Below are 22,640 nucleotides of genomic sequence, written 5' to 3' on the forward strand. Positions count from 1 at the left end.
TGTGTGTGCTGCACGAGAAAGCAAAAACATGGGTTTACTAGCATTCCCACTCTCCCAGCAAGTTATGTGCTACCTGCATTCAAATTATGTCCTACCTCGGGTTTATGCTATTGCCTCAGCCACAGAGAATTACAGTGAAGAATCCCAGAATGTTAGACCCAAATAGAACCCTGAGGATTATTGAGACAAAAAAGTTTGCACATTTTTATCTCCTCCCCCCAGTTTGCACATTTTTTAATAGTTTTGAATGGTTGTGCTTTTTTAAGACCCTTTGATGTCTTCCCACTTCTTATTCTTTTGTTTTCCTAATTTTTAAAATTGGTTATACAGAAATGTGACAAAATTTAAACAGTCAATAGGGTATACAATCTTACATACTTTAAAATATATTTAACTTAGTCTAGTCAACCCTGATCGTTCATATGTGAGGTATGACAGAGGAAAAAACTGAGGCATAAAGAGTTAGTGCCCAGTTGGAGGCCACCTATCGATGGGAAAAACAGGTACCTTATCCAGACTCCAATGAGTAAGACCAGACTTTGTCTTTTAGGACACTGCGCATAAGAGAAATTGGGTGGGTTCATCCACTGTTGCCACTAGGGTATTTTCATCTTTTTCCTTTCTTTTTGTATGCCTGCCAGCCCCACTGAAAGATAAGGATCAGGGTTCAGAAAGCCTAACCATTGTGTCATTTCCCAAGATGCAGAGCCACTGTCATTTGGTTCACATTTTTATTAAATTAAGATGAGTGATTCACTCACATTACAGGCAAAGAGTCTCTTACCAGGAAAACCATACTTTGAAAAACAAAGCTGATGGCTTTAAGGAACAGTAACTGCTAACATCAATTTCCTTTCCCATCCAGTCCCAGAACAGTCAGACACTCTTCAGTCTCTAGCTACCTCTTTCTCTTACCCACACTTATAATTATAGACATGGTATATTATATATGCCCACAAACGACAGAAAACAGCACGAAAGACAAAAGTGGATTCATCGAGAGGGATGTATGTGTTTATCTATATCCAATTCTCTTTCTGGTTCCTGCTGTTTTTGTTTCCTAAGTCTGTTTTTTTTTTAGTTGATGGGTAGCCATAAATCCATCACCATTGGTGCAAGTTAGTGGATTCTGACGAGAGAACAGGCTGTGGTCTTTATAAATACGCCTACATGCTGGCAACAGCCTTTCCCTACTCACACAATCATCAAGAACCAGGGAACTTTAGATTGGTTTTTTATTTTTAGTCTGTCTTGGTTCCACTCACCCTCAGTGAGTAACTCCATTATATTTATTTAGAAAAGAAGGAAAATGCATTTTAAGCAAATTGAATGCATAATCTGTTCCACTTCTTATTTATTCTATGGCTACTCTGGACAGCAGAGAGCCCAGAGAAATAATAACTTTTTTTGGTCTTTGTTTTCTGTGGCTTGCTTTCTCAGACAAGTCCTCATCAGACAGTTTTGCTGATAGCTTATAGAATTTCATTCCAACTATTGGCCTGATTTTAAATTGGAAAGGAAAAAGTCGGAAATATTTTTTATGTACATTACACTTTTCTCTTGCTAATCTGTGTCTCGTCCTATTAAATTCAGATACAGGCTTATAATGGTTTGAAATGTTTGTTTTTTTGTTATCCCTTCCCTAATTTCTTACAGAGATTAACAGCAAGTCACCTAAACTTGAAAGGATCTGTCAGTTTGTTTTGGGGCGAGCAAGGAAGCTAGAAACCAGTTAGACTACATCTAACCCAGGAGCAAGCCTAGGAGAAGGATGATTGCGATAGAATAGCTGGTGGCAGATTTAAATATTAATAATAATAATAATAGTTGCAGCTAACATTTACTGCATTCTCATTATGGAATTCACTAAGCTAGGTGTTTTTCATCCATAGAAGAAATAAAAGTGGGCTGAGTTCCCAGGGTCTAAGGGGTCATATGTTAAAAAAGAAAAGGACATAGGGACCCTGTGTAGTAGAAAGAGGCCTTGCCCTGGAATGAGAAGGCTTGATTTGATACTGGCTCTACCATTTACTGGGTGATTTTTTTCATTGCTGAGACTCATTTTTCTTGTCTATAAAAATAGAAATAATACCATTATCCTCTCCCTGCCCCACAAAGTTCTTACGGAGATCAGCAGTTGATAATGCATATGAAAATGCTTTGAATAATTCCACAGTCTCTACCAACTTGACTGATCAGCACTTTTAATAGTGAGATGATAGAGGATTGGCAGTACATCGATTATCAAGAAAAGTATTGTGCACCTGCCTGAAGGCAGGAAGTCTGTTATTCACTCATCAATGAAGAACAAAGGCAAGATAAAATAATCATGAGATAAGGAATAAGATTGTTTTAGCCACAAGATTGGCTTGAGCTGGAGACTTTCCATGAATTGTGCCTTCTGTTATGCAGGTGCCACCCCACCTGTGTGCCTCCAATGAAGGAGAGTGATAACGAGAGCAGGTACCGTTTGTTGAATGCCTCCCCTGTGCCATATACTACCACTTTCAATTTACTTTCTCTTTTTTAATCATTTCTTTTAATCCTCTCAAAAACTTCATGATCAATATTGGTATTACCACTATTCATATTATTATTATTCACTCTTATTTCTAATTGGCTTGCTCAGTGTCACATGACTAGCTAACTGAAGAACCAAGATTTGGATCCTGTTGGCTGATTCGGGAGCTTTCATTCTTAACCTAGCATTACAGAAGACTCACTTAGGAGTTAGACCAGGTTTTTTTTTTTTTTTTGTACTGTCCTCTATAGAGCCCTAGAGTTTGAAAGCAGTGCCTCAAGCCTTCTCTCCCCTCCACCTCATTTCTCATACCTTTAGCCTGGGTGATGGCTACTGAGGAGAAAGTCAGGTAAGAAAGACTGTTTTTATCTGTTTTATACATTGAAGGTCCTTATGAGATTTCCACTGGGGGGAAAAAAAAAGCATATCCATTTAAAAATTTTTTTCAACCTTCACTTACCACAACTTCCTTATTTTATGGGTGAGAAAATGGAGGCGCAGGAAAGTTGTGTCCAGAACAATGTGGTTAGTTCTCTACAGAAAACACACAAAGTTTTTTTCTCTGTATCATGGTGCATCTTTGTGGTAAAACAGAATATTCTCTCCCTAAAACAACATGAAAGCCCTCATTCTGGCCATAAAACCTGTATAAGGAAATTTAAAATACCGCCTCTCTTTCAAAGGTTGAGTAAGGTATTCCAGATATACCGCCACTGAGAGGGCAGAATTTTCCTTTCTCCTTCAGTTACCGTGAGGAGGGACTGATTTATTTTCCACCTTAGCTCTTGCGCCTGTTGAACCATTTCTCTTCAATTAAGAATGAGAGTGGGTCACAGGAGTTTTCAGCAGCACCTGCATCCTCCTGGATGAGAATTACACCTTGACCCTGAGGTCCCTGTTTCAAAGGGCACACCCTGTTCTTTTATTTCCAAACAAACGTGAAGTAGCAACACCTAGTAGAACTGGGCCAGTTGGTCTCTGGATTAGAATGAATGGTGGTGCAAATGCTAGGCTTGAAATAACTTTCCTGGACCCTTTGGGAGCTTATGGCACCAGGATCCTGCTCCACATTTTGATATCCAAAGCTGCCTTCCATTTCTTCAATAAATGGTCAGGTGACCATGCCGTGCCAGAGTAACCAGCTCTGTTACTATTGGAGAAAGGCCTTCTTTTCTCCAGGCACTAGTGCCTCTTTCCACGTGCCACCCTGGGCATGTGCAAGCCTGTTGTGTTTTGTGCCATCAGAGCTGTCTAAGACAGTGACTTCCCCAGAACCAAGCACTGCCTTGGTGCTCCAGATCTCAACAGCTCCATCATGATGGACAGAAGATAGGGTAACACCCCAGAGTCTGACATAGTATGGAGGTTTTTATCAAACCAGGTCTCTGGTTCAGTCCCACAGTGGCAGCTAGGGATGGCCATGGTTAGCCTAAAAATCTGATCAAATTGCCACGATGTGTCATACATGATCCCGGGGGAAGTATTTCAGACCCCGATTAGAAATGCTAACATTTCTTCAAATCTTTATACAAAATAAACAGTTCCTAGGTACTTGCTTTTGTTCATTCTAAAATTGCCATGAAATTGTTACTATGTTTGCTTTAATACTTTGCCTAGAACATATATACTGGTCAAATAGAAACAGTCAGTTGATATTGGGCTTAGTCATAATAAAATATAAGACTAAAGAGTCTGGCCTTCTGCCCCTATTTGAACACACTAGTCATGTTCTGGGGACTAATGAGTTGGCAAAAGATAGTATTAATAATAGCCCAAGTGCTTTACCCCACAGGTGTCACTGGAAGCCATTACTTCTCATTCCTTTCGTAAAATCATTTCCCTTTCAGTAAACTAATTATCATTTCCCTCCATTTATAACATAAAACAACAATACTGCCAAATAAGATAAAATTTAAGAACACGGCCTGCTCGTCTTGTCGGGCTGTGCTTGACAGGAGCATGGCCCTAGGATGTTAGAGACTTCCTGTGATTTGTGATACCAAGTGCTGCATGGGGACTGAAGCTGTCGGATGTCTTGCCTCCCCCATCTCCCTGCCCACACTCTATCACTCCCTACCCCTTCCTTGCAGAGTAGCATAAGGACTATTTACTCGGTTGTGGATGGTACCAAAGCCTCAGTGCCCTGGGAATTGGAAGGGGTGGTATGGTCATGCCCTGAACTGTCCACGTCCTTCCGAGCATCTCTTGGCAGAGCAGCCTGGCTGAGGGTGAGTGTCATTTAGAATGAGCCTTCACAACCCCTGCATAAAAGAGCATAAAAACAATTGCAACTGAAAATTGGAGAGTCCACTCATGGGCTGTGGTGTTCTCTGGCCTTTGTGGTAGCTCCTATTGAGATCATGCAGCCAACCAACTAGAAGTTGTTCAGTCCTCTGGGATTCCCCGTGGCTTGGTAGCATTTTATTGTTTCCAGCTCTTGTCCCACCACTAGCTTACCCAGCTATCAACATGTAGACACACACAAATGAATTCAGACTGAATCCCATTACATCCTCCATACTTTTGGAGCTAAAACCCCGTGATTCAGGCTTTGGGGAAGACTTTCTCTGAGTAAGGGACAAAGAGGTGGCCCTAGTTCCTTCCGTCTGGCACTCCTCCATTGATTTCCTTTAATGACACCACTTTGACCCTGGAAAAGGCATCATTTCTCAGGAGAAACAGAGACATCTTCGTCTGCAACCACATACCTCCAGTTTTGAGCAAATGTAGACACTCACAGTGGTCTACAAGGAGTTTGTAGAGATGACGAAACTGCCCCCATAGAGCTTCAGAGGCAAGAATTTTCACAGCAAAAAGGCAAACCAGATATAGGAAAGACAAGAGAAGATCTTCATGCTTCTTTTCCAAGAAAAAAAGTGAGAACAAATTAGCCTCTGAATATATTGGGCATTAGTAATTTCCGACTACATTAATTTTCTTAGCAAAAATAACCTCATTTATAACTCTCTAGGATTAGAGTAAAGATAACCAATAGAAGAATATTTTGAGTTGGGGTATGCTTATCTTAAAAACTACAGTATTCATGCTAGTGGTAAACTGAATTACTGGGAAGTAAACCCTAGGCTTCCTCTGATTTTCAAGATAAAATTGGTAATGCATTCCTATGAAAATAAATATTTAAGCTGATTGAATTGAGCACTCAAGGAGAAGGTGCTAGGAGTCAGCAAGCCCATTAAATACACTTGTGATTTATCGTGTTTCCTAAAAGTTATGGTACCTACAAACAGGACATTTTCCCTTTCTGCACTTTATAGCTCCTCACATCCCCCTAAACCCCGCTAACTTGGTAGGCATGCCTCCTGTGCCTGGAGAGTCCCCCTCTCTGTGTTCATACAATGACCAGAACTTTGTCCCTCCAAACTTTCATCTGAGTCACTGTGCAATTCATGTTTTCATTCATTCATTCCTTCAACAGATATTTAATACTATGTGCCAGGCATTATGCTCAGGGCTTTAGTTAAGTCCAAAGATTCCTCAATTTCAGGACTTCAAATTTTAATCAGTTAATAATTATAAAACAATACTACCACTTTTTGAACACTTTGCTAATTTTTCAGAAAAGTGCCTTAGATATAAATCACCTCATTTGACTTTTACAACGATCCCATTAGGTGGGTACTACAGTTATTCACATTTTTAAGATGAGAAACCAAGGTTCAGAGAAGTTGTATAACTTGTCCAACCATACTAGGTGTGAAATAGTGGAGCCAGGTTGCCTGATTGCAAAATCTGAGCTCTGAACTAGTACAACTGCCATGCCCAGCTACTCTGCCCTGTTTAATGTGGCCACATGGAGGGTATCTGTATGTTTCACTTAGATATAAAGTCTGTCAATCACCTGACATGAACAACCCTATTATCAGAAATCAAGGCCTCCACTAACCAACTGGGTGCTACTTGCAGCTTCTTTGGAGCTAGGCACGCTTAGGTCTGAATCTCCTTCCTCCCTCCTCTCACTAGTTGTTTCTTGAGAAAGTAATTAACCTTAAAGAAACCTGACTTTATTTCTAAAATAATAATAGCAAATAACCAACAGAGCACTTATGACGGGCCATGGTTCTAAGTACAACACATTAATTCAAAACAACTGTATGATGTTGGTACTATCGTTATTCCCATTTTATAGATGGGAAAACCAAGGCACTAAGAGTTTAAAGGTCAAGTAATTTGAAGTCAGTGGTGAAGCTCAGATTTGGACCCAGGCAGGCTCACTCTGAAGTCCATGCTATTAGCCACAATACTACGCTGGAGATGATAGGATCAAGAGTGTAAAACCCTCTGGTCCAGAGCCAAGCAGAGTCGATGGGACAAGCACAAGGTTTAGAGTAAGAAAGTTTAACAGCTTTGACCACCCACAAAAAGAGAAACACCAGTTTGTGGAGAGTATTCTGATTTTGATCTTAATGTCTTTTGCCTTTGAACTTTCAGGACTTGCTGGCTGAAGCTTTCCTAATTGTGGGAATTCCTTTAGAGAAGGCATCTGTTGGTACACACTACTTACCTTCCCTGCACCTGCCAAGGTGCAGAGCAGCTGGCAGGTGGGCAGGGATGAGAAATGGTGGAGTGGCCACCAGCACAGGTGTACTCACCCTCCACCCTCCCATTGCCTCCAGCCCAGCACTGGCTCTGGTGCTGAAGCTGCAGTCTTTCCTGTTGACAGTAATTAGAACCTTTCAGACTCAATTTCTCACATGCAAAAAATCTCAAGTCATTTGAATTGTCTCCTTGATCCAGTTCACCTGGAGCTGTTTGGTTTCTGTAGTTTGTTTGGAGTGGAAAAAAGGCTCTTAAGCCTTCACACATTATGGTAGATAAGATCAAGGTGCTGAAGATGTTAGTTGGGTAAACTTTGGAGCCAGACGCCTGAGTTTGAATTCCAGTTCTCCGTCCTAAGCATGTACCATCTGAGTTTGTGTCTGTGGAATGGGGATAACAATAATGAAGATTAGATGAGCTGATACATGTGAAACCCTTGGGAGAACAGTGCCTGGCCCACAGTAAGTGCTCAGTAAATGTTAGCTGTTAGTATTGTTACTGAGCCCATCCAGCCCTCAGTCCTTGTTCTTTCTCTCCCAGCCTGGACTCTTGCTCTGGAAAGTCGGGTCCCCTTTCCGTCCCCCAGGCTCTGGGCCCTTCTTTCCTCACTCACCAGATTATTTCATCCCTCTAAGCCTCCATGTCCTTGTCTGTGAAGTGGGACTGGGAATAGTGGAGTCTACTTCACAAGGTGGTTGTGAGGGTTGAGTGAGCTAATTCAAGGCCTGAGCATAGAGCTCAGTGACCGCTCAGTCTAGTTACTGTTAGTCCCGAACAATCACCTGACATGGGCCACCTGGAAGGGCCTTTGAGATCTTGGAGAGTTCTGAGAGCCCAGGGACCCAAAGTAGACGGAGCATTTTGGATTAATGCCTGAGTGTGAGCCTCGGGAACTAGGTAGACTGCTGGCTTGTTCATGCTGTGATGCTGTGCCTGGAACCAAGGAGGCACATGGTGATATCAAACGAGTGAATACTGCAGAAGAGTATCAAAAACAGGTTTGGCTCAGGCAACCTGACAGAATTTTCAAGGCAGAACACTCCAAGGTGTTTAAGCATTTAAACTCGGCAAGAAACACCTTCTCCTCCTCTCCTGTCTTTGCTCCAAGGATTTAAAAACAAAAACAAAACAACTCCCATTGTTTGGTGTTGCTATGTTCTAGACATTCTGCTAAGAATGTCATCTCTTTTAATCGTAACTTCAACCCTGATAAGTATCATCATTTCCATTTTACAGACAAGAAACTAAAAGAGAGAGATTGAGCAATTTTGCCAAAGTTACATACCTGGTAAATTGCAGAGCCAAGATTTGAACCCTGGTTTGTGGGACAGGAAGGAGACAGCTCCCATTTGCTCATCAGTGTTCTGATTTTGGAACAAGTCTTACCCTTCACCATTCTCCCAAATACTCACTGTACAACCAAGAAATGTCTCCAAGTGACCAACCATCTGGCCTTGATATTATCTAACCACTATGTTAATAGAAGTAGAACCGCTGCCTTCCACAGTTAAGGTGGTAAAAGTTGTTCGTTTGCCTGATTTTCATTCATCTCTTCATCAGACTATATTCTTTACATTTGGGAAAGTAAAGTTTTAGAAGTGGTGAATAGGACATATTCTGTTTTTCTCGTGTATTTAATATTTCCGAGAGCCTGTTGCTACATTAGAGAAATACAGAATGATTTTTTGTAAATCATTCTTCTCTTTAGGAATATTGAAGTACATGAGTTAGAATATCAAGAACCTAAAGGGAGCTGAGGGGCATTGTCTTTCTTGGCTACATATGAGGGTTACGCAGCTCGCACGCGCTCTCTCTCTCTCTCAGCTTCTCATTTTCCTTCACCCTGTTTATCTTCCCGAGGATATTTTATAGGTAATTATGGGGATAGATGTGAACTCCTGCAGAACACTTTGACTCCCCCTCCCCAAGAATGGTATTAAGTAAGCCCCCAAAGTTTAGCCTGAAAAAGCACTGATGATTCCAAGGAAGAACTTTCCTTTATTTACTTCCTGCCAGAAATCACTCCTCTTTCTATAAAGGGAGTTCTGGAGTGAGATTAAAGTTGGAACACATTAGATTCAGTGGCTTTTCTCCCTTTCCTTTGCCTTTCCTGTCCCTCACCCCAAATTGTGAGACCATGAGTGGCTATCACTCCTTCCCTTGAAGAGTAAAACCTCCTAGCAAGCTGTGCCCGAGGTCAGGCAAGTGAGGAGAGGAAAGTGCACACCCTATTGCGGCCAAGTCCAAGGCCACAAAAGCCATCTTGATCCTTTGACCTACATTGACGCTGATTCTGTTCCTTGGTGTCCCTGATTTTGGCAATGTGGTTAGTTTAACTCTCTGCCCCCACCTTGAATTGAGCTTTGATGACAAAGTAGTAGGAACCCAGGCCTGTCTCTGGGGATTTGGGGTTTTTATCTTGGAAAAGCATCAACCGAACTAGCAGGGGCAGGAGATCTGGATTCCTGTGGCTTGGGCTAACTTAGGTCCAAAGAAACCAAGTGCCTATGATCATCATCTTCATTCCTCAAATGTGGCCATGGCCTTTGGATTCCCTTCTCTCGCTCGTTCTCCCAGTTAGGATGGCTTCCAGGTTGCTTGCTCTTGCTTTGTCATTAGCCTGTCCTTCCATATTTGAAATGCTTTGGTATGTTGAATACTTGGGCATCACTGCTTCTTGACTGATCTAAAAATCTTTTGGAATAGTACGTGCAGTACCCAAACATTTAAACATCAGTGTATGTCCTCTCCCTTAGGATCCTATAAATCTCCCTGAGGGTTATCTCCTGGGTTTTCTGCCGGGCCACAGAGCCTCATCCTGGCTCAGCTCTCTCAAAGCACTGCTTCTTTATATCGAGAATCATTTGGTCGCCTTGATTGTATACCTTGGACCTCTAACTTGGCTTCCGATAATATGATGACCAGATTTGTATTCAGCATCAAAAAGAAGCCAGCCTGAGCAATATTGGATGACAGAGTAATAAGGCCTGTGGGTTGCTATATTGTATTCTTCTCCATACATTGCAGGACTGAGTTTGCCTTAGTACTGCTTCCAGACAGTCTGTGGATGGTCTTTGGGCAGGTTGTGGTAAATGTTACCATGCCAGAGAATTTCAGCAGATTTAACCAGCTTTGAAATGACTCATTCTTGCAGATTTTTATATACGAGGAAAACCAAACTAAGAAATACCCCTTTTGTTTCCTCTTCTCACCCCACCATTTTTCAAAACCAGTGAAGCTCCTTTGGCCAAAATGTTGCAGCTGGTGCCTCCCACCCAGGAAGAGCTTTGTATAAATATTGATCTTAAAATCTCACCCCAACAGGTTAGTAGCTAGCACACCCTTAACTCTCTTACCTTTAAAAGAGCAGCTCCACTGAGACGAGATCTGAAACCCATGAAATGACCAAAAAGAACGTAGTGACTTCACATGCAGAGACCTAATGTGTTTCTCTCCATTTCCACTTCAGATTTGCTGACCATGAAAGAATATCACTGTTTGCTGCAATTACTGTGCCCGGATTTCCCACTGGAGCTTACTCAGAAAGCAGCCAGGTACGTCTCCTGAGCTCTTAAAACCAACTCAGCCCTCTATGAGACAGGGCTTCTTAGAGAACCTGAAATATATACAGATAAACAAACAAACAAACCATTAGGGAAGAATAAAACCATTAGGAAAGAAACTGGCATTTAGAGAGGTGTCTATTTGGGATTTGCCCAAAGACATAGCAAGGGAAGCCAAATGATCCCTTGTGGTTTCTGCAGGGAGCCCTTAGGGTCTGCAGATAGAATTTGGGGGTGGTGATATGAAGAGGTGTGCGCACACATGCACGCGCACACACATGAAAACCCCTACAGGATATTCTGAGAAAAGAAGAGACAAGAGTTGGCAGCAACTTGTGATGAAGGGAGTTAAGGCTGGAGACTGGAAAGGCATGAAGGTGATAATACCCAACTAAGATGGAATAAGTTGTGTTATTTATGCTAAAAGAAGGTTTTCGAGATTATTCTAGGACCAGGAATAGTTAGAACCCCCTAATTACTGCGTTTGGTTTCACTGTCATTCACATTTTTTGACCAAATGAGGTTGTTGTACTATGTATGCCTCAGTTAACTTTTACTTATTTAACACAGAACCTGAGCTGAGGTGGCAAATGGAAGTATGGCAAAAAATCTTGCTTTTTGAAAAATGCCACATAACAGAGGATTTGGAGGAAAATACTCTTTATAGGCATATCTCATTTTATTGTGCTTCGCTTTATTGCTCATTGCAGATAATTGCTTTTTTACAAACTGAAGATTTGTAGCAACCTGTGTTGAGCAAGTCTATTTATGCCATTTTTTCCAACAGCATTTGCTCACTTTGTTTCTTTGTGTCACATTTTGGTTAATTCTCATAATATTTCAAACTTTTTCATTATTGTTATATTTATTATGGTGATCTGTGACCAGTGATCTCGGATGTTACTATCGTAATTGTTTTGGGACGCTACAAACTGCACGTGTAAGACAGCTTAATCGATAAATGTGTGTGTTCTGACTGCTCTACCTATCGGTCATTCCCCCATCTCTCTTCCTCTCCTGTGGTCTCCCTATTCCTGAGACACAATAGTATTGAAATTAGGCCAATTAATAACCCTACAATGGCATCTAAGTACTCACGCGAAAAGAAAAGCAGCACGCCTCTCACTTTAAATCAAAAGCTAGAGATGATGAAGCTTAGTGAGGAAGGCGTGTTGAAAGCTGAGACAGGCTGAAAGCTAGGCCTCTTGCATCAAACAACCAGGCTATGAACGCAAAGGAAAAGTTCTCGAAGGAAATTAAAAGTGATACTCTCCAGTGAATGTACTAATGATGAGAAAGGAAAACAGCCTTATTGCTGATATAGAGAAAGTTTTAGTGGTCTTGATAGAAGATCAAGTCAGCCACAAAATTCCCTTAAGCCAAAGCCTAATCCAGAGCAAGGCCCTAACTCTCTTCAAGTCTCTGAAGGCTTAGAGAGGTGAAAAAGCTGCAGAAGAAAAATTTGAAGCTAGCAGACGCTGATTCATAAGGTTTAAGGAAAGAAGCTGTCCTTGTAAATAAAAGTGCAAGGTGAAGCAGCAAGTGCTGACATAGAAGCTGCAGCAAGTTATCCAGAAAATCTAGCTTAGATAATTAATGAAGGTGGCTACACTAAACAACAGAGTTTCAATGTAGATGAAACAGCCTTATGTTGGAAGAAGATACCATCTAGGACTTTCACAGCTAGAGAAGAAAACTCAATGCCTGGTTTCAAAGGACAGGCCGACTCTCCTGTTAGGAGCTAATGCAGCTGGTGACTTTAAGTTGAAGCCAGTGCTCAATTTACCATTCCAAAAATCCTAGAGCTCTTAAGAATTATGCTAAAGCTGCTTTTTCTGTGCTCTATAAATGGAACAACAAAACATGGATGACAGCACATCTGTTAACAACATGATTTACTAAATATTTTAAGCCCACTGTTGAGATCTACTGCTCAGAAAAAAAAGATTTCTTTCAAAATATAACTGCTCATTGACAATGTACCTGGTCACCCAAGAGCTCTGATGGAGATGTACAAGATTTATATTGTTTCCATGCCTGCTAACACAACATCCATTCTGCAGCCCATAGATCAAGGAGTAATTTCAATTTTCAAGTCTTACCATTTAAGAAATACATTCCATAAGGCTATAGCTGCCATAGATAGTGATTCCTATGATGGGTCTGGCTGGGTAAAGTAAAATGAAAACCTTCTGGAAAGGATTCACCATTCTAGATGCCATTAAGAACATTCATGATTCATGGGAAGAGGTCAAAGTATAAACGTTAATGAATTTGGAAGAAGTTGATTCCAACCCTCATGGATGACTTTGAGGAGTTCAAGACTTCAGTGAAGGAAGTAACTGCAGACGTGCTGAAAGTAGCAAGAAAACTAGAATTAGAAGTGGAGCCTGAAGATGTGACTGAATTGCTGCAATCTCATGATAAAACTTTAACGGATGGAGAGTTGCTTCTTAAGCAAAGGAAGTAGTGTCTTAAGATGGAATCTACTCCAGGTCAAGATGCTGCGAAGATTGTTGAAATGACAACAAAGGATTTAGAATGTTACATAAATTTAGTTGATAAAGCAACAGCAGGGTTTGAGAGAATTGATTCCAGTTTTGAAAAAAGTTCTACTGTGGATAAAATGCTATCAAATAGCACTGCATGCTACAGAGAAATTGTTCATGAAAGGAAGAGTCAGTCGACGCAGCGAACTTCATTGTTGTCTTATTTTAAGAAATTGCCCCAGCCATCCAGCCTTCAGCAAATGCCATCCTGATCAGTTAGCCAGCAGCCATCAATTTCAAGGCCAGACCTTCCACCAGCAACATTATGACTCACTGAAGGTTCAAATGATGGTTAGCATTTTTTATCAATAAAGTTTTTTTTAAGTTAACGTATGTACATTGTTTTTTAGCCATAATGCTATTGCACACTTATCAGACTACAGTATAATGTAAACATAAATTTTATATGCATTGGGAAACCAAATAATTTGTGCGACTTGCTTATCACAGTATTTGCTTTATTGCGGCGGAACTGAACCTGCAGTATCCCCAAGGAATGCCTGTATTACTGCATACATTATGGATGCATATCATTATATATTTGTCCAAACTCAGAATATATAATAACAAGAGTGAACCGTGATGTAAACTATGAACTTTTGGGTGATGATGTATCAGTGTAGGTCCATTGATTATAACAAATGTACCACTGGGTTAGAGAATGTCGAAAATGGGGGAGGCTGTGCATGTGTGGGAGCAAGGGGTATATGGGAAATCTCTGTACTTTCCCCTCAGTTTCACTGTGAACCTAAAACTGCTCTAAAAAAGTAAAGTTTTAATAATAATTTTTTAAAAATGCCCAGATACCCTAACTTATAAGGAATGAATATACTTTTATTGTGTCATTTAAATTCACTTACCTTAATTATCTATCTTAATCCTTATAAAAACTATTAGTTCCCATTTTGCTGAAGAGGATAATGCTATATTTCAGTTTTTTAAAAAAAGGAAACTGGGGCTCAAAGGGGTTATGTTGCCTGAACTTACTGATAGCTTGTAAATAGCAGAGGCATGACTTAAACCCAGGTTCTCCTGAACCCAGAGACTTTGCTCTCAATCTCCTTACCATACCTGCCTCCCTATGTCATGACATCATTTCTACTTGCTGGTTTGACCCATTGAAACCAAAGCTGCATGGGCCACACTGCATCGAGAATCACCTCACTCCCGAAATGAGCCAACCAACCCCTCCCCTGACTAGGAAATCAGAAAGCCACTCCTGCCAGCAGCAGACGGCAGCCTCACACTGGGGCGGCTGTTTTGCAGTTCACAGCCCGTGAACTAATTTTGCTGGTCATGTGCAAAACCTGTTTAGTGATCACACACCCAAAATTTTATAGGTTTTTTTTCCCCCTAATTGTTCAGTGGATACTTACCTTTTCCAATGACAACTGGCACCTGGTAAAAGCTGCCATTCAGGTATTATAATTTTAACTCATCTGCTATCCAAAGGAGATTTAGATTTTTTTCCTTTAGCTGAAAAAAAAGTGTGGGAAATTATCTCTTGTAATTTAAAAGCAGCCAAGTAGAGTCAGCATCAAATTTCCAGTGATAGTTCCCCTTTGGGGTCAGATCATTTTAAGGAAGATTCAGCCCCCTCCCCCAATTTTTTTTTTTTTTTTTGCAGGGGAGACTCAGCGTAGTTAAGACTGGACTAAATAAAAATCAGCTACAATTTCTACATAACTGAATAATAAAAATCAGCAATGGTCTCTAACTAAAAAATTCCTAAAGAGTTATTAGAGAAAAGGAACCACGAGTGTGAGTCTGTGTGCTCCATGAGGGCAGTCTTGTTTGCTGCTGGATCGCTATCACTTAGCACAATACCTAAATACACACTAGACACTCCATAAATGTCTCCCGAGTGAATGCATGTGTGAATCAATATTCCTTGTCTGGCAGTTTGCGTGGTTCTAATAGTCCGTGGTTCTAAATAACTCTAAGGACAAAAGTCAGAAACTATATCCTGTGTTCATTTGTTCATTTATATACTCATCAAATATTCCTTTTTTAACTCACCTACTTAAAGTATAAAATTCAATGGCTTTTAATATATTTACAGAGTATATTCACATCAATCACCACAATAAATTTTAGAACATTTTAATTAACCCAGAAATAAATCTTGCACCCCTTAGCCATTAGTGCCCGACCCCCTCATTTTCCCCACCCCTAGGCGACCACTAACTTACTTTTTGTCTCTATAAATTTGCCTGTTCTAGGAATTTAAAATAAATGGAATCATATAATATGTGGTCCTTTGTGACTGCTTTGTTTCACTTAGCATGTTTTCAGGGTTCTTCCATGTTGTAGCATATGTCAGTACTACATTTCATCAAATATTTCTTGAGTACAAATTTTGTGGCAGGAGCTATGGTGCACACTGAGAACACAGTGATGAGTAAGTTATAGTTCCTGCCCCTAAAAGAGCTTGACATTTGGTTTAGAAGAGGATCGCTTGGGTACCAGTCACTGCCTGCCACTACTTTGTGACATGTCACCATGGTTTCTATCACTCCAGAATAGCCACTGTCCTCCTATCCCATTCCTGAAATGTAGGAGACAAGTTTAGGAGGGTGAACCTTTTGTATGAATTTGAACCCCCAGCAGCCACAGCTTTCCATTTGCCCTGCCCATCTCCCAGACCCTTCCAAACAATCCGATATGTGTAAGTGCAAGATTAGAGTAGAAGTAATAGAGTCCTCTGAAATCCACAGGTTCTTACAGTTCTTGGTATGAAGGGGCTGCTGGAGTGATATTACCCTAGCTGTGACCCTCCCTCACCAAGAGGCCTATTGTTTGATAGAAATTTCAGACCTTTCGATTTGAGGAGGAAGCATGGTCATGAGTTCAATCAATGGCAGTGTGAGGGAGTTGTGGGAACACAAGTGTAAACAACAGAAGGGCCTAGGGCAATGCTCAGGATGCTGGCTGTAAAATTAGAGATACATTGAGAACTAGGGGGACGTTTGTTTTCTCCCTGTGTATGACCATCAGATGTCAGTCCTACCTCCCCAATGCCGTTCTTTCCCCGGCCCACTCCAGCTGGTGTGTGTGTAGAAAGACTGTATATATCCCAGAAAGTGCACTGATTGTGTAGGCTATTCTCATTTTGTCCAGGATCCCAACCTCCCCACACTCGAGCCCAGGCTTCTGACCAGAATGGCAAATGGGGATGCTTAGTCCTTTAAGGCAGTCGCTATTGCCAGGAGAGGCACTGCCTTCTCCCCTCTCACTGCTGGGCTCCCTTTACTCAGGGCTCTGAGGTCTGGGGACAGACTGCAGAAGGAGGCTCCAGCGTGTGATGATGTGTGCATAAAAGAATGTAATCCACAAGCAACTGTCCTCCAAAGCCTGTTCAGGGGCATGGCATCTCTGCATGCGCCTGACATGTGGTGCAAGCACCGTTGCCAGGCTCTGGGGCAGCAGGTGTGAGCTGCAAACACAGGAAAGGAAAGAACAAACTCCATGACAGTGCCCAGCCAGAGCTCCTCCCCACGTCTCACAGTCCTGCAGCAGTGGGAGTCGTTAAGTAATTTTATCCCCAGATGATCACCATAGCATCTCTGTCTCCATCCTTCATGGACTGGGAGGCTTTCCTGGTGCTTCAGACCATGCTTTTAGAGCCAGACTTATTTTTTCTTGTTGTTTTTGTTATTATCTTTTTTTTATTGACGTATAATTGACATAGGACATTATAGTAGTTTCAAGTATACAACATCGTATTTGTATATATTTACAAAAGTCCAGTTAACATCTGTCACCATAAACGATTATAAAATTGTTTTATGATGAGAACTTTTATGATCTACTCTCTTAGCAACTTTCACTGTTTTCCATAGTGGCTGTAAGAGCCAAACTTCTTGAGTTCAAATCCTGGTTCATGATTTATTAGCTTTTGCCCTTGGGAAAGTTATTTAATTTCTCTGAGCCTCAGTTTCCTCATTTGTAAAAGGGGACTAATAAGAGTTGAAATAATTGAAGAAGTATGTAACGTGTTTAAAATAATGCCTGGCACAGAGTAAACTTTCAACATTAGAAGTAATGGTATTCACCGTGACCTGTAAGAGCACAGGTGTCATAGGGTTAAAAAGATCTGTGTGTATATGCCACTTGGAGGACCTTGAGGAGCTCAACTTCACCAAGCCCTGTTTCCCTATCTGTAAAATGACGATAATAATAATATTTAACTCAAAGGGTGGTTGTAAGATTTGAACAAAAAAAATATGTAAATTGCTTAGCATGTTGTAGACAGTCAATAAATAATTTCTTGCTGTTAAAATAATGTTGGCATTATTATTATAAGATTTTTAAAAAATAAATAAGAAGTTCCTGGATTTCCTGAGGCAGCGCTTTCTGGCCTTTTTCCACTTCACAATGCTGACACTCAGAAAATAATATATAACAAAAAGAGTCAAGACAAGACTGCCTGTGATTAGCCTGCAGACTCTGGCTTCCTCCCAGCTGGGCCAAGGGGACCATCACACCTGTAACCCATTCAAGGCCCAAGTGACACAGGACTGAGAAGCTCTATTCCAAGGGTGAATATTTAAAACAGTGCATCAGAATCACCTGCAGGGTTTATTAAACCATGGACTTAACTCATTTCTCCCTTACTGAAGGCCTGATTCCCTAGTTAGTAATATGTTTCATAGGAAAAGCTCCTTTATTATGGTTATATGCTGAATATGCTTCAAAAGCACATAAACGCCTAAAGAATCTAATTTTAGACATAGCAACTCACCCCCATGAAGAGAGTCACTTTTTAGCTGGTCTCTGTTTCATGAAGCCAGGATAGCCTAAGGGTGAAGGACTCGGGTCCAGGAGCTAGAGACCACCGGATTCAAATCCAGTTCCTTCACTTACTGGCTCGTGATACTGAGCAACTTCTCTAAGCCTCAGTTTCTTCATCTGTAAAATGGAAATAATAATAGCACCTGCCTCATAGAGTTGTTTTGGGGATTTAATGAGATAATGCATGTAAAATACCTGTCACAGAGCCCTAAAAAATATTGCCTATTTTTAAAAATTATAATTAGTGAATGGAGAGTGTGTTTCATTTCTGTATTCATTTTTCAAACATTTACTACGCATTTCCTATCTGACAGACCTCATGCCATTCGCTGAGGATACAGCTTTATGCTTTCTTGGTGTCTTTCTTTCTTTATGCCTCTCCCTTGCAATATCTTCCTGCATAGATATCCTCCCTGGATCTGACTTTGCCATCTAATAGTATCACTGTGGCCCGAAAAGGTCTTTCTCTAAAACAGACTATCCTTTCCTTTCCCATTCTTCCATTCACCAAATATTTATTGCGTACCTGTTACATGCCAGTCATCGTGCTTGTGGAGAGGCTATGACAGCCAGCAAAACAAATGTGCTACCCTCAGGGAACTTACAGCCTGATAGAGCAGCAGACATTATGAAATAAATGACGCGCTATAGGAACATGTAAAGGGAGACCCAGGCTAACCTAGGGAATCATGAAAGGCTTTTCCATGAGGAAGAGATGTTGAATTAGGGACCTGAAGGATTAGTAATAGATGAACTTACCCTCTCAGCTATCAAGACTTATCACAAAGTCATGATAATTAAAATAGTATGTTACTAGAGTAAGGATAGACAAGTAGATCATACTCTACAGGCCAGTATGATCTGTGCATTTATAAAAACTTGATTTATAAAAAGGTAACATTGCAGAGCAGTGAGAAAAGGGATGATTCAATAAGTAGTGGTAGGGCAATTGTTCACATAGGATAAAATACATCTCTACTTCGTACCATATTCAGAAGTCAGTTTCACATAGATTACAGACCTGTGTGAAATGCAAAGCTATAATACTGTTAAAAGAGAATAGAGAAAAATATTTTTATGGCTACAAGGTAGTTAAAGAGTTCTTAAATAATATGCAAAAAAACCCAAACCCAGTAGACAATATTGATAAACTTGACCACAAGCAAAATAGCATTCATTTAGTTAAATCATTGTTTCATTGATTGATCATTGTTTCATTTATTTATTCATTCATTGAGAGTGCCTGTTATGTTCCAGGCACTCTTCCAGTTGCTGAGGACAGAGCAGTGCACCAAACAAAATCCTTGCCCTCGTGGAGCTGACATTCTAGAGAAAGGAGAAATGTCAACTAGGAATCAAGAATTTCCTGATGGCAAATTGAACCCTGGCCACAGCAGTCAAAATGCTGAACTAGAAACCACTGGACTACCAAGCAATTAAGAATTTAAATCTTTATTCAACAAAAAATACCATAAACGAAGTTGAAAGACAAGCTAGAGACTAGAAGAGGACATTTGTTGTGTAAATAACTAACAACAGATTAGTCTGCAGAAGTTTGTAGTCTCAAGATTTTTTTTACAAATAACTCTCACAAATCAATAAGAAAATTATAAATAACGTCAGTAGAAAAATAATCCAAAGATATGAACAGGTAATACACAGAAGAGAAAACTCTAATATCTAATAAATACATAGGCATATTTATGCACAAACTCACTAGTAATCATAGAAATGCTAATTGGGATGCTACCTCACACCCATCAAATTAGCAAAAACTTAAAAGTCTGACAATACAAATATTGGTGAGGATGTAGAACAGTTTGAATTCTCATAAGTTGCTGGTGGGAGTATAAATTGATGTAATCACTTTGAAACAATGGGGGCAAATCTTAAAAAGTTCAAGTGTACCTGGTTGTAAGGAAACGTGCAGCACTGCTTGTAACAGCTGCCATCGGAACAATCTATGTCCCCTTCAGTAGAAAGGATAGAGTGTGTACCTTCATAGAGTGGAATTCTATACAGTAACTAAAATGAATACAGAGACATACATACATATGCATCAACATTGATAATATCAAGTTATGGAATGATACCTAGAGTTTGAAAACAAGCAAAAAAAAAAAAAAGCTACATAATGTTTTAAGAATATAGGCATTTGTATGAGTTAATATAGTATAAAAATATGCAGAGGGATGCTAAGCCACCATGTTTCAGAAATGAATGCAAAACCCCCAAGTTTCAGTGGTGGTCTCTGAGGAAGAGGGTAGAGGAAGGGAAGAGGGAGGGGTACACAGGTGGCTTGAGTGGTGTATGTAATATTTTACAAAGCTTTTAAAAATTGAAGCAAGGATGGCAAAGGGTTAAGGTTCGATAAAGTTAGCTAGTAGGTACACAGTTGTTATGTTATTCTCTGTAATTTTCTAATTTAAATATTTCTTTTCAAACAAAAAAGATGGGAGTGGTAGAGAGTGGTGAGAGGGGAAAGCAATCTAGGGAAAATAAACAGCCTGGAGGAAGACAGGCCATCACCAGTGATGACCCAGAGGAACTTCGAGAAGCCAGTGGACCTGGAGTTTGAGGAGTTTGGGGCCATGCGTTGGATTCGGGTACAGGCATACCTCAGAGACATTATGGGTTCAGTTCCAGACCACACAATAAAGCGAGTATTGCATTGCATTAAAGCGAGTCGTAATCTTTTTGCTAGTGGAGGATCTTGCCTACAATTTGCAAAATAATGCAATATCTATGAAGCACAATAAAGTGAAGTATGCCTGGATTTATCCCGAGGGCCTGGAGCAGTTCTCCCTGCTGTGAGGCTTCCTACCAGGACAGTGGGGTTTAAAAGGGCTGAGCAGGGTCCTTCAGCTGTCTGCAGGGAAGAAACAGCTCTGGGACTTAAGCTTTCAGCCTTCCTGGGGGCAGTTGCTATACACTGATAGCAAACACCAAGGGTGGGAGAAGGGACACCTGTCACCAGCAGGAAGGTGAGACCACTAGAGACTACAAAGCCCACTTTTTTCCTTGCCAAGTGCAGCCGCAAGTGGTCTCGGAACTGTAACAGAATCAGAGAGACCTGTGTTTGAATTACAGCTCTTTCACTTCTAGGTTGTACTCTTGGTCAAGTTTCTTAATCTCTCTGAACCTTTATGTTCTCAGTAAAGGTATTCACTGAGCTTACCTCACAGGATTAGTGTGAGAGGAAAACAAAATGACTGATATATAGTGCTGACAGAGGAAGCCCCTGATGAATAGCAACTGTCCTTGTCACCCACATTCTCTGGAGCAAGCTTCTTAGGCACTACAGGACAGGCAGGGCTTGGGGTACCCTGGAGATGCAGGCTGGCGCCAGGGCAGAGCAGTGCCTGGACATCCCACATGGCTTTGACGGCCTGGACTTGTGGCAGCTTGTGCAGCATGACGGTGCCTCCAACCCAGTCCAGACGAGGGGCAGCCTTAACCAGGTGTCCCAGGAAGCCTTGACGACAGCCCTTTTCCTCCAACCTGGACAAGGTAGCCAGAGTGTGCTTCATTCTCACTCATGGCCCTGACGTTAAAACAGACTGTGAACCCAAACAGACTTGGGGACACACTTCAGCTGCACCCATGAAGGAGACTGGTCATGTGACTTCCCAAAAGACATGCAGTCATGGAAGGTGACTCTTCTTTCAGGCTCTGGCTGAGTACCAGCCTCTCTCAAAAGTGGACGCGAAACAAGATAGCTTCCGCCTGAGATCCTCTGCCTGGTGGGTGCTGGCAGCACCTCCTTCCTCTGAGATTGATTATATATATATATACACATATACATATACATATACATATACATATATACATATATACACATATGTATATATGTGCAGAGGGATATGCAGAGGGATGCTATGTATATATGTGTATATATGTATATATGTATATGTATATGTGTATATATATATACACACACATATATATTTTTTCTTTTTTGCTATTTTGAGCTCTTCCGGCATCTTAAACCAGCTAAAATACAATTATTGATAGCAATTAACACTTATTTTGGTACTTATTATACACTAATACATCATCATGTTGACTCTTCACAAGAATCCTGTGAAATAGGAACTATGATATCTCTTCTTTACAGATAAGGAAACTGAGGCCCAGAGAGAAAAAATAGCTTGCCCAGTGAGAGGTGGAGCTGGCATCTAATCCCAGGGCTGCAAAACCCAGAACTGCAGGAAAACGGGGACAGCTTGTGCCACTAGACCAGGAACACTGACCCTTGGGGCAGATAGGAAACTGGCAAGTCAGTAGGTTCAGACTGGAAGCTCTTGCTTCCTTGGCACCCGCCGAACCCCCAGCCAACCAGCGCATCCAGCTGTTGGAGGTCAGCAAGGGAGGGATAGAACCGCCAGCCCCTCGGGATTAGCACAGACCCTGCCAAGTGCTATTTGTCCATTCCAGTCGCCTGCGCTAGACTCCACCCTTCACATGGTTCTGCTCGGAGCCAGCCTGAACTCGAGTGCCTTCGCCTCTTCTCCAGAGTCCCTCTGTCTGGCCCAGAGGCGCGGCCTGCAAGGATCCTTCCACAACCCAAGAGATTTGTACAGACTCTTGTTGGCAGCAGCTCTCAGTTGGCTCCACTTCAAAGCGGGGACGGCCCGGCTCCTCCAGGTGTCAGAA

General features: G+C 41.2%; 1 protein-coding gene across 2 annotated transcripts in view; it reads left to right on the forward strand.

Moving 5' to 3' along the window:
• CUNH11orf49 (chromosome unknown C11orf49 homolog) overlaps nucleotides 1-22,640 on the forward strand; it is a 139,985-nt gene that overhangs the window by 104,408 nt on the left and 12,937 nt on the right. For both annotated transcript variants that reach the window (XM_011356937.1, XM_011356936.1), the window contains exon 4: nucleotides 10,548-10,632. In XM_011356937.1, coding sequence (XP_011355239.1) covers nucleotides 10,548-10,632 — 85 coding nt within the window. The remainder of the gene's footprint in view (nucleotides 1-10,547; nucleotides 10,633-22,640) is intronic.

The sequence above is a fragment of the Pteropus vampyrus genome, unplaced genomic scaffold (assembly GCF_000151845.1).
Source record: "Pteropus vampyrus isolate Shadow unplaced genomic scaffold, Pvam_2.0 Scaffold31, whole genome shotgun sequence".
NCBI classification, from domain to species: domain Eukaryota; kingdom Metazoa; phylum Chordata; class Mammalia; order Chiroptera; family Pteropodidae; genus Pteropus; species Pteropus vampyrus.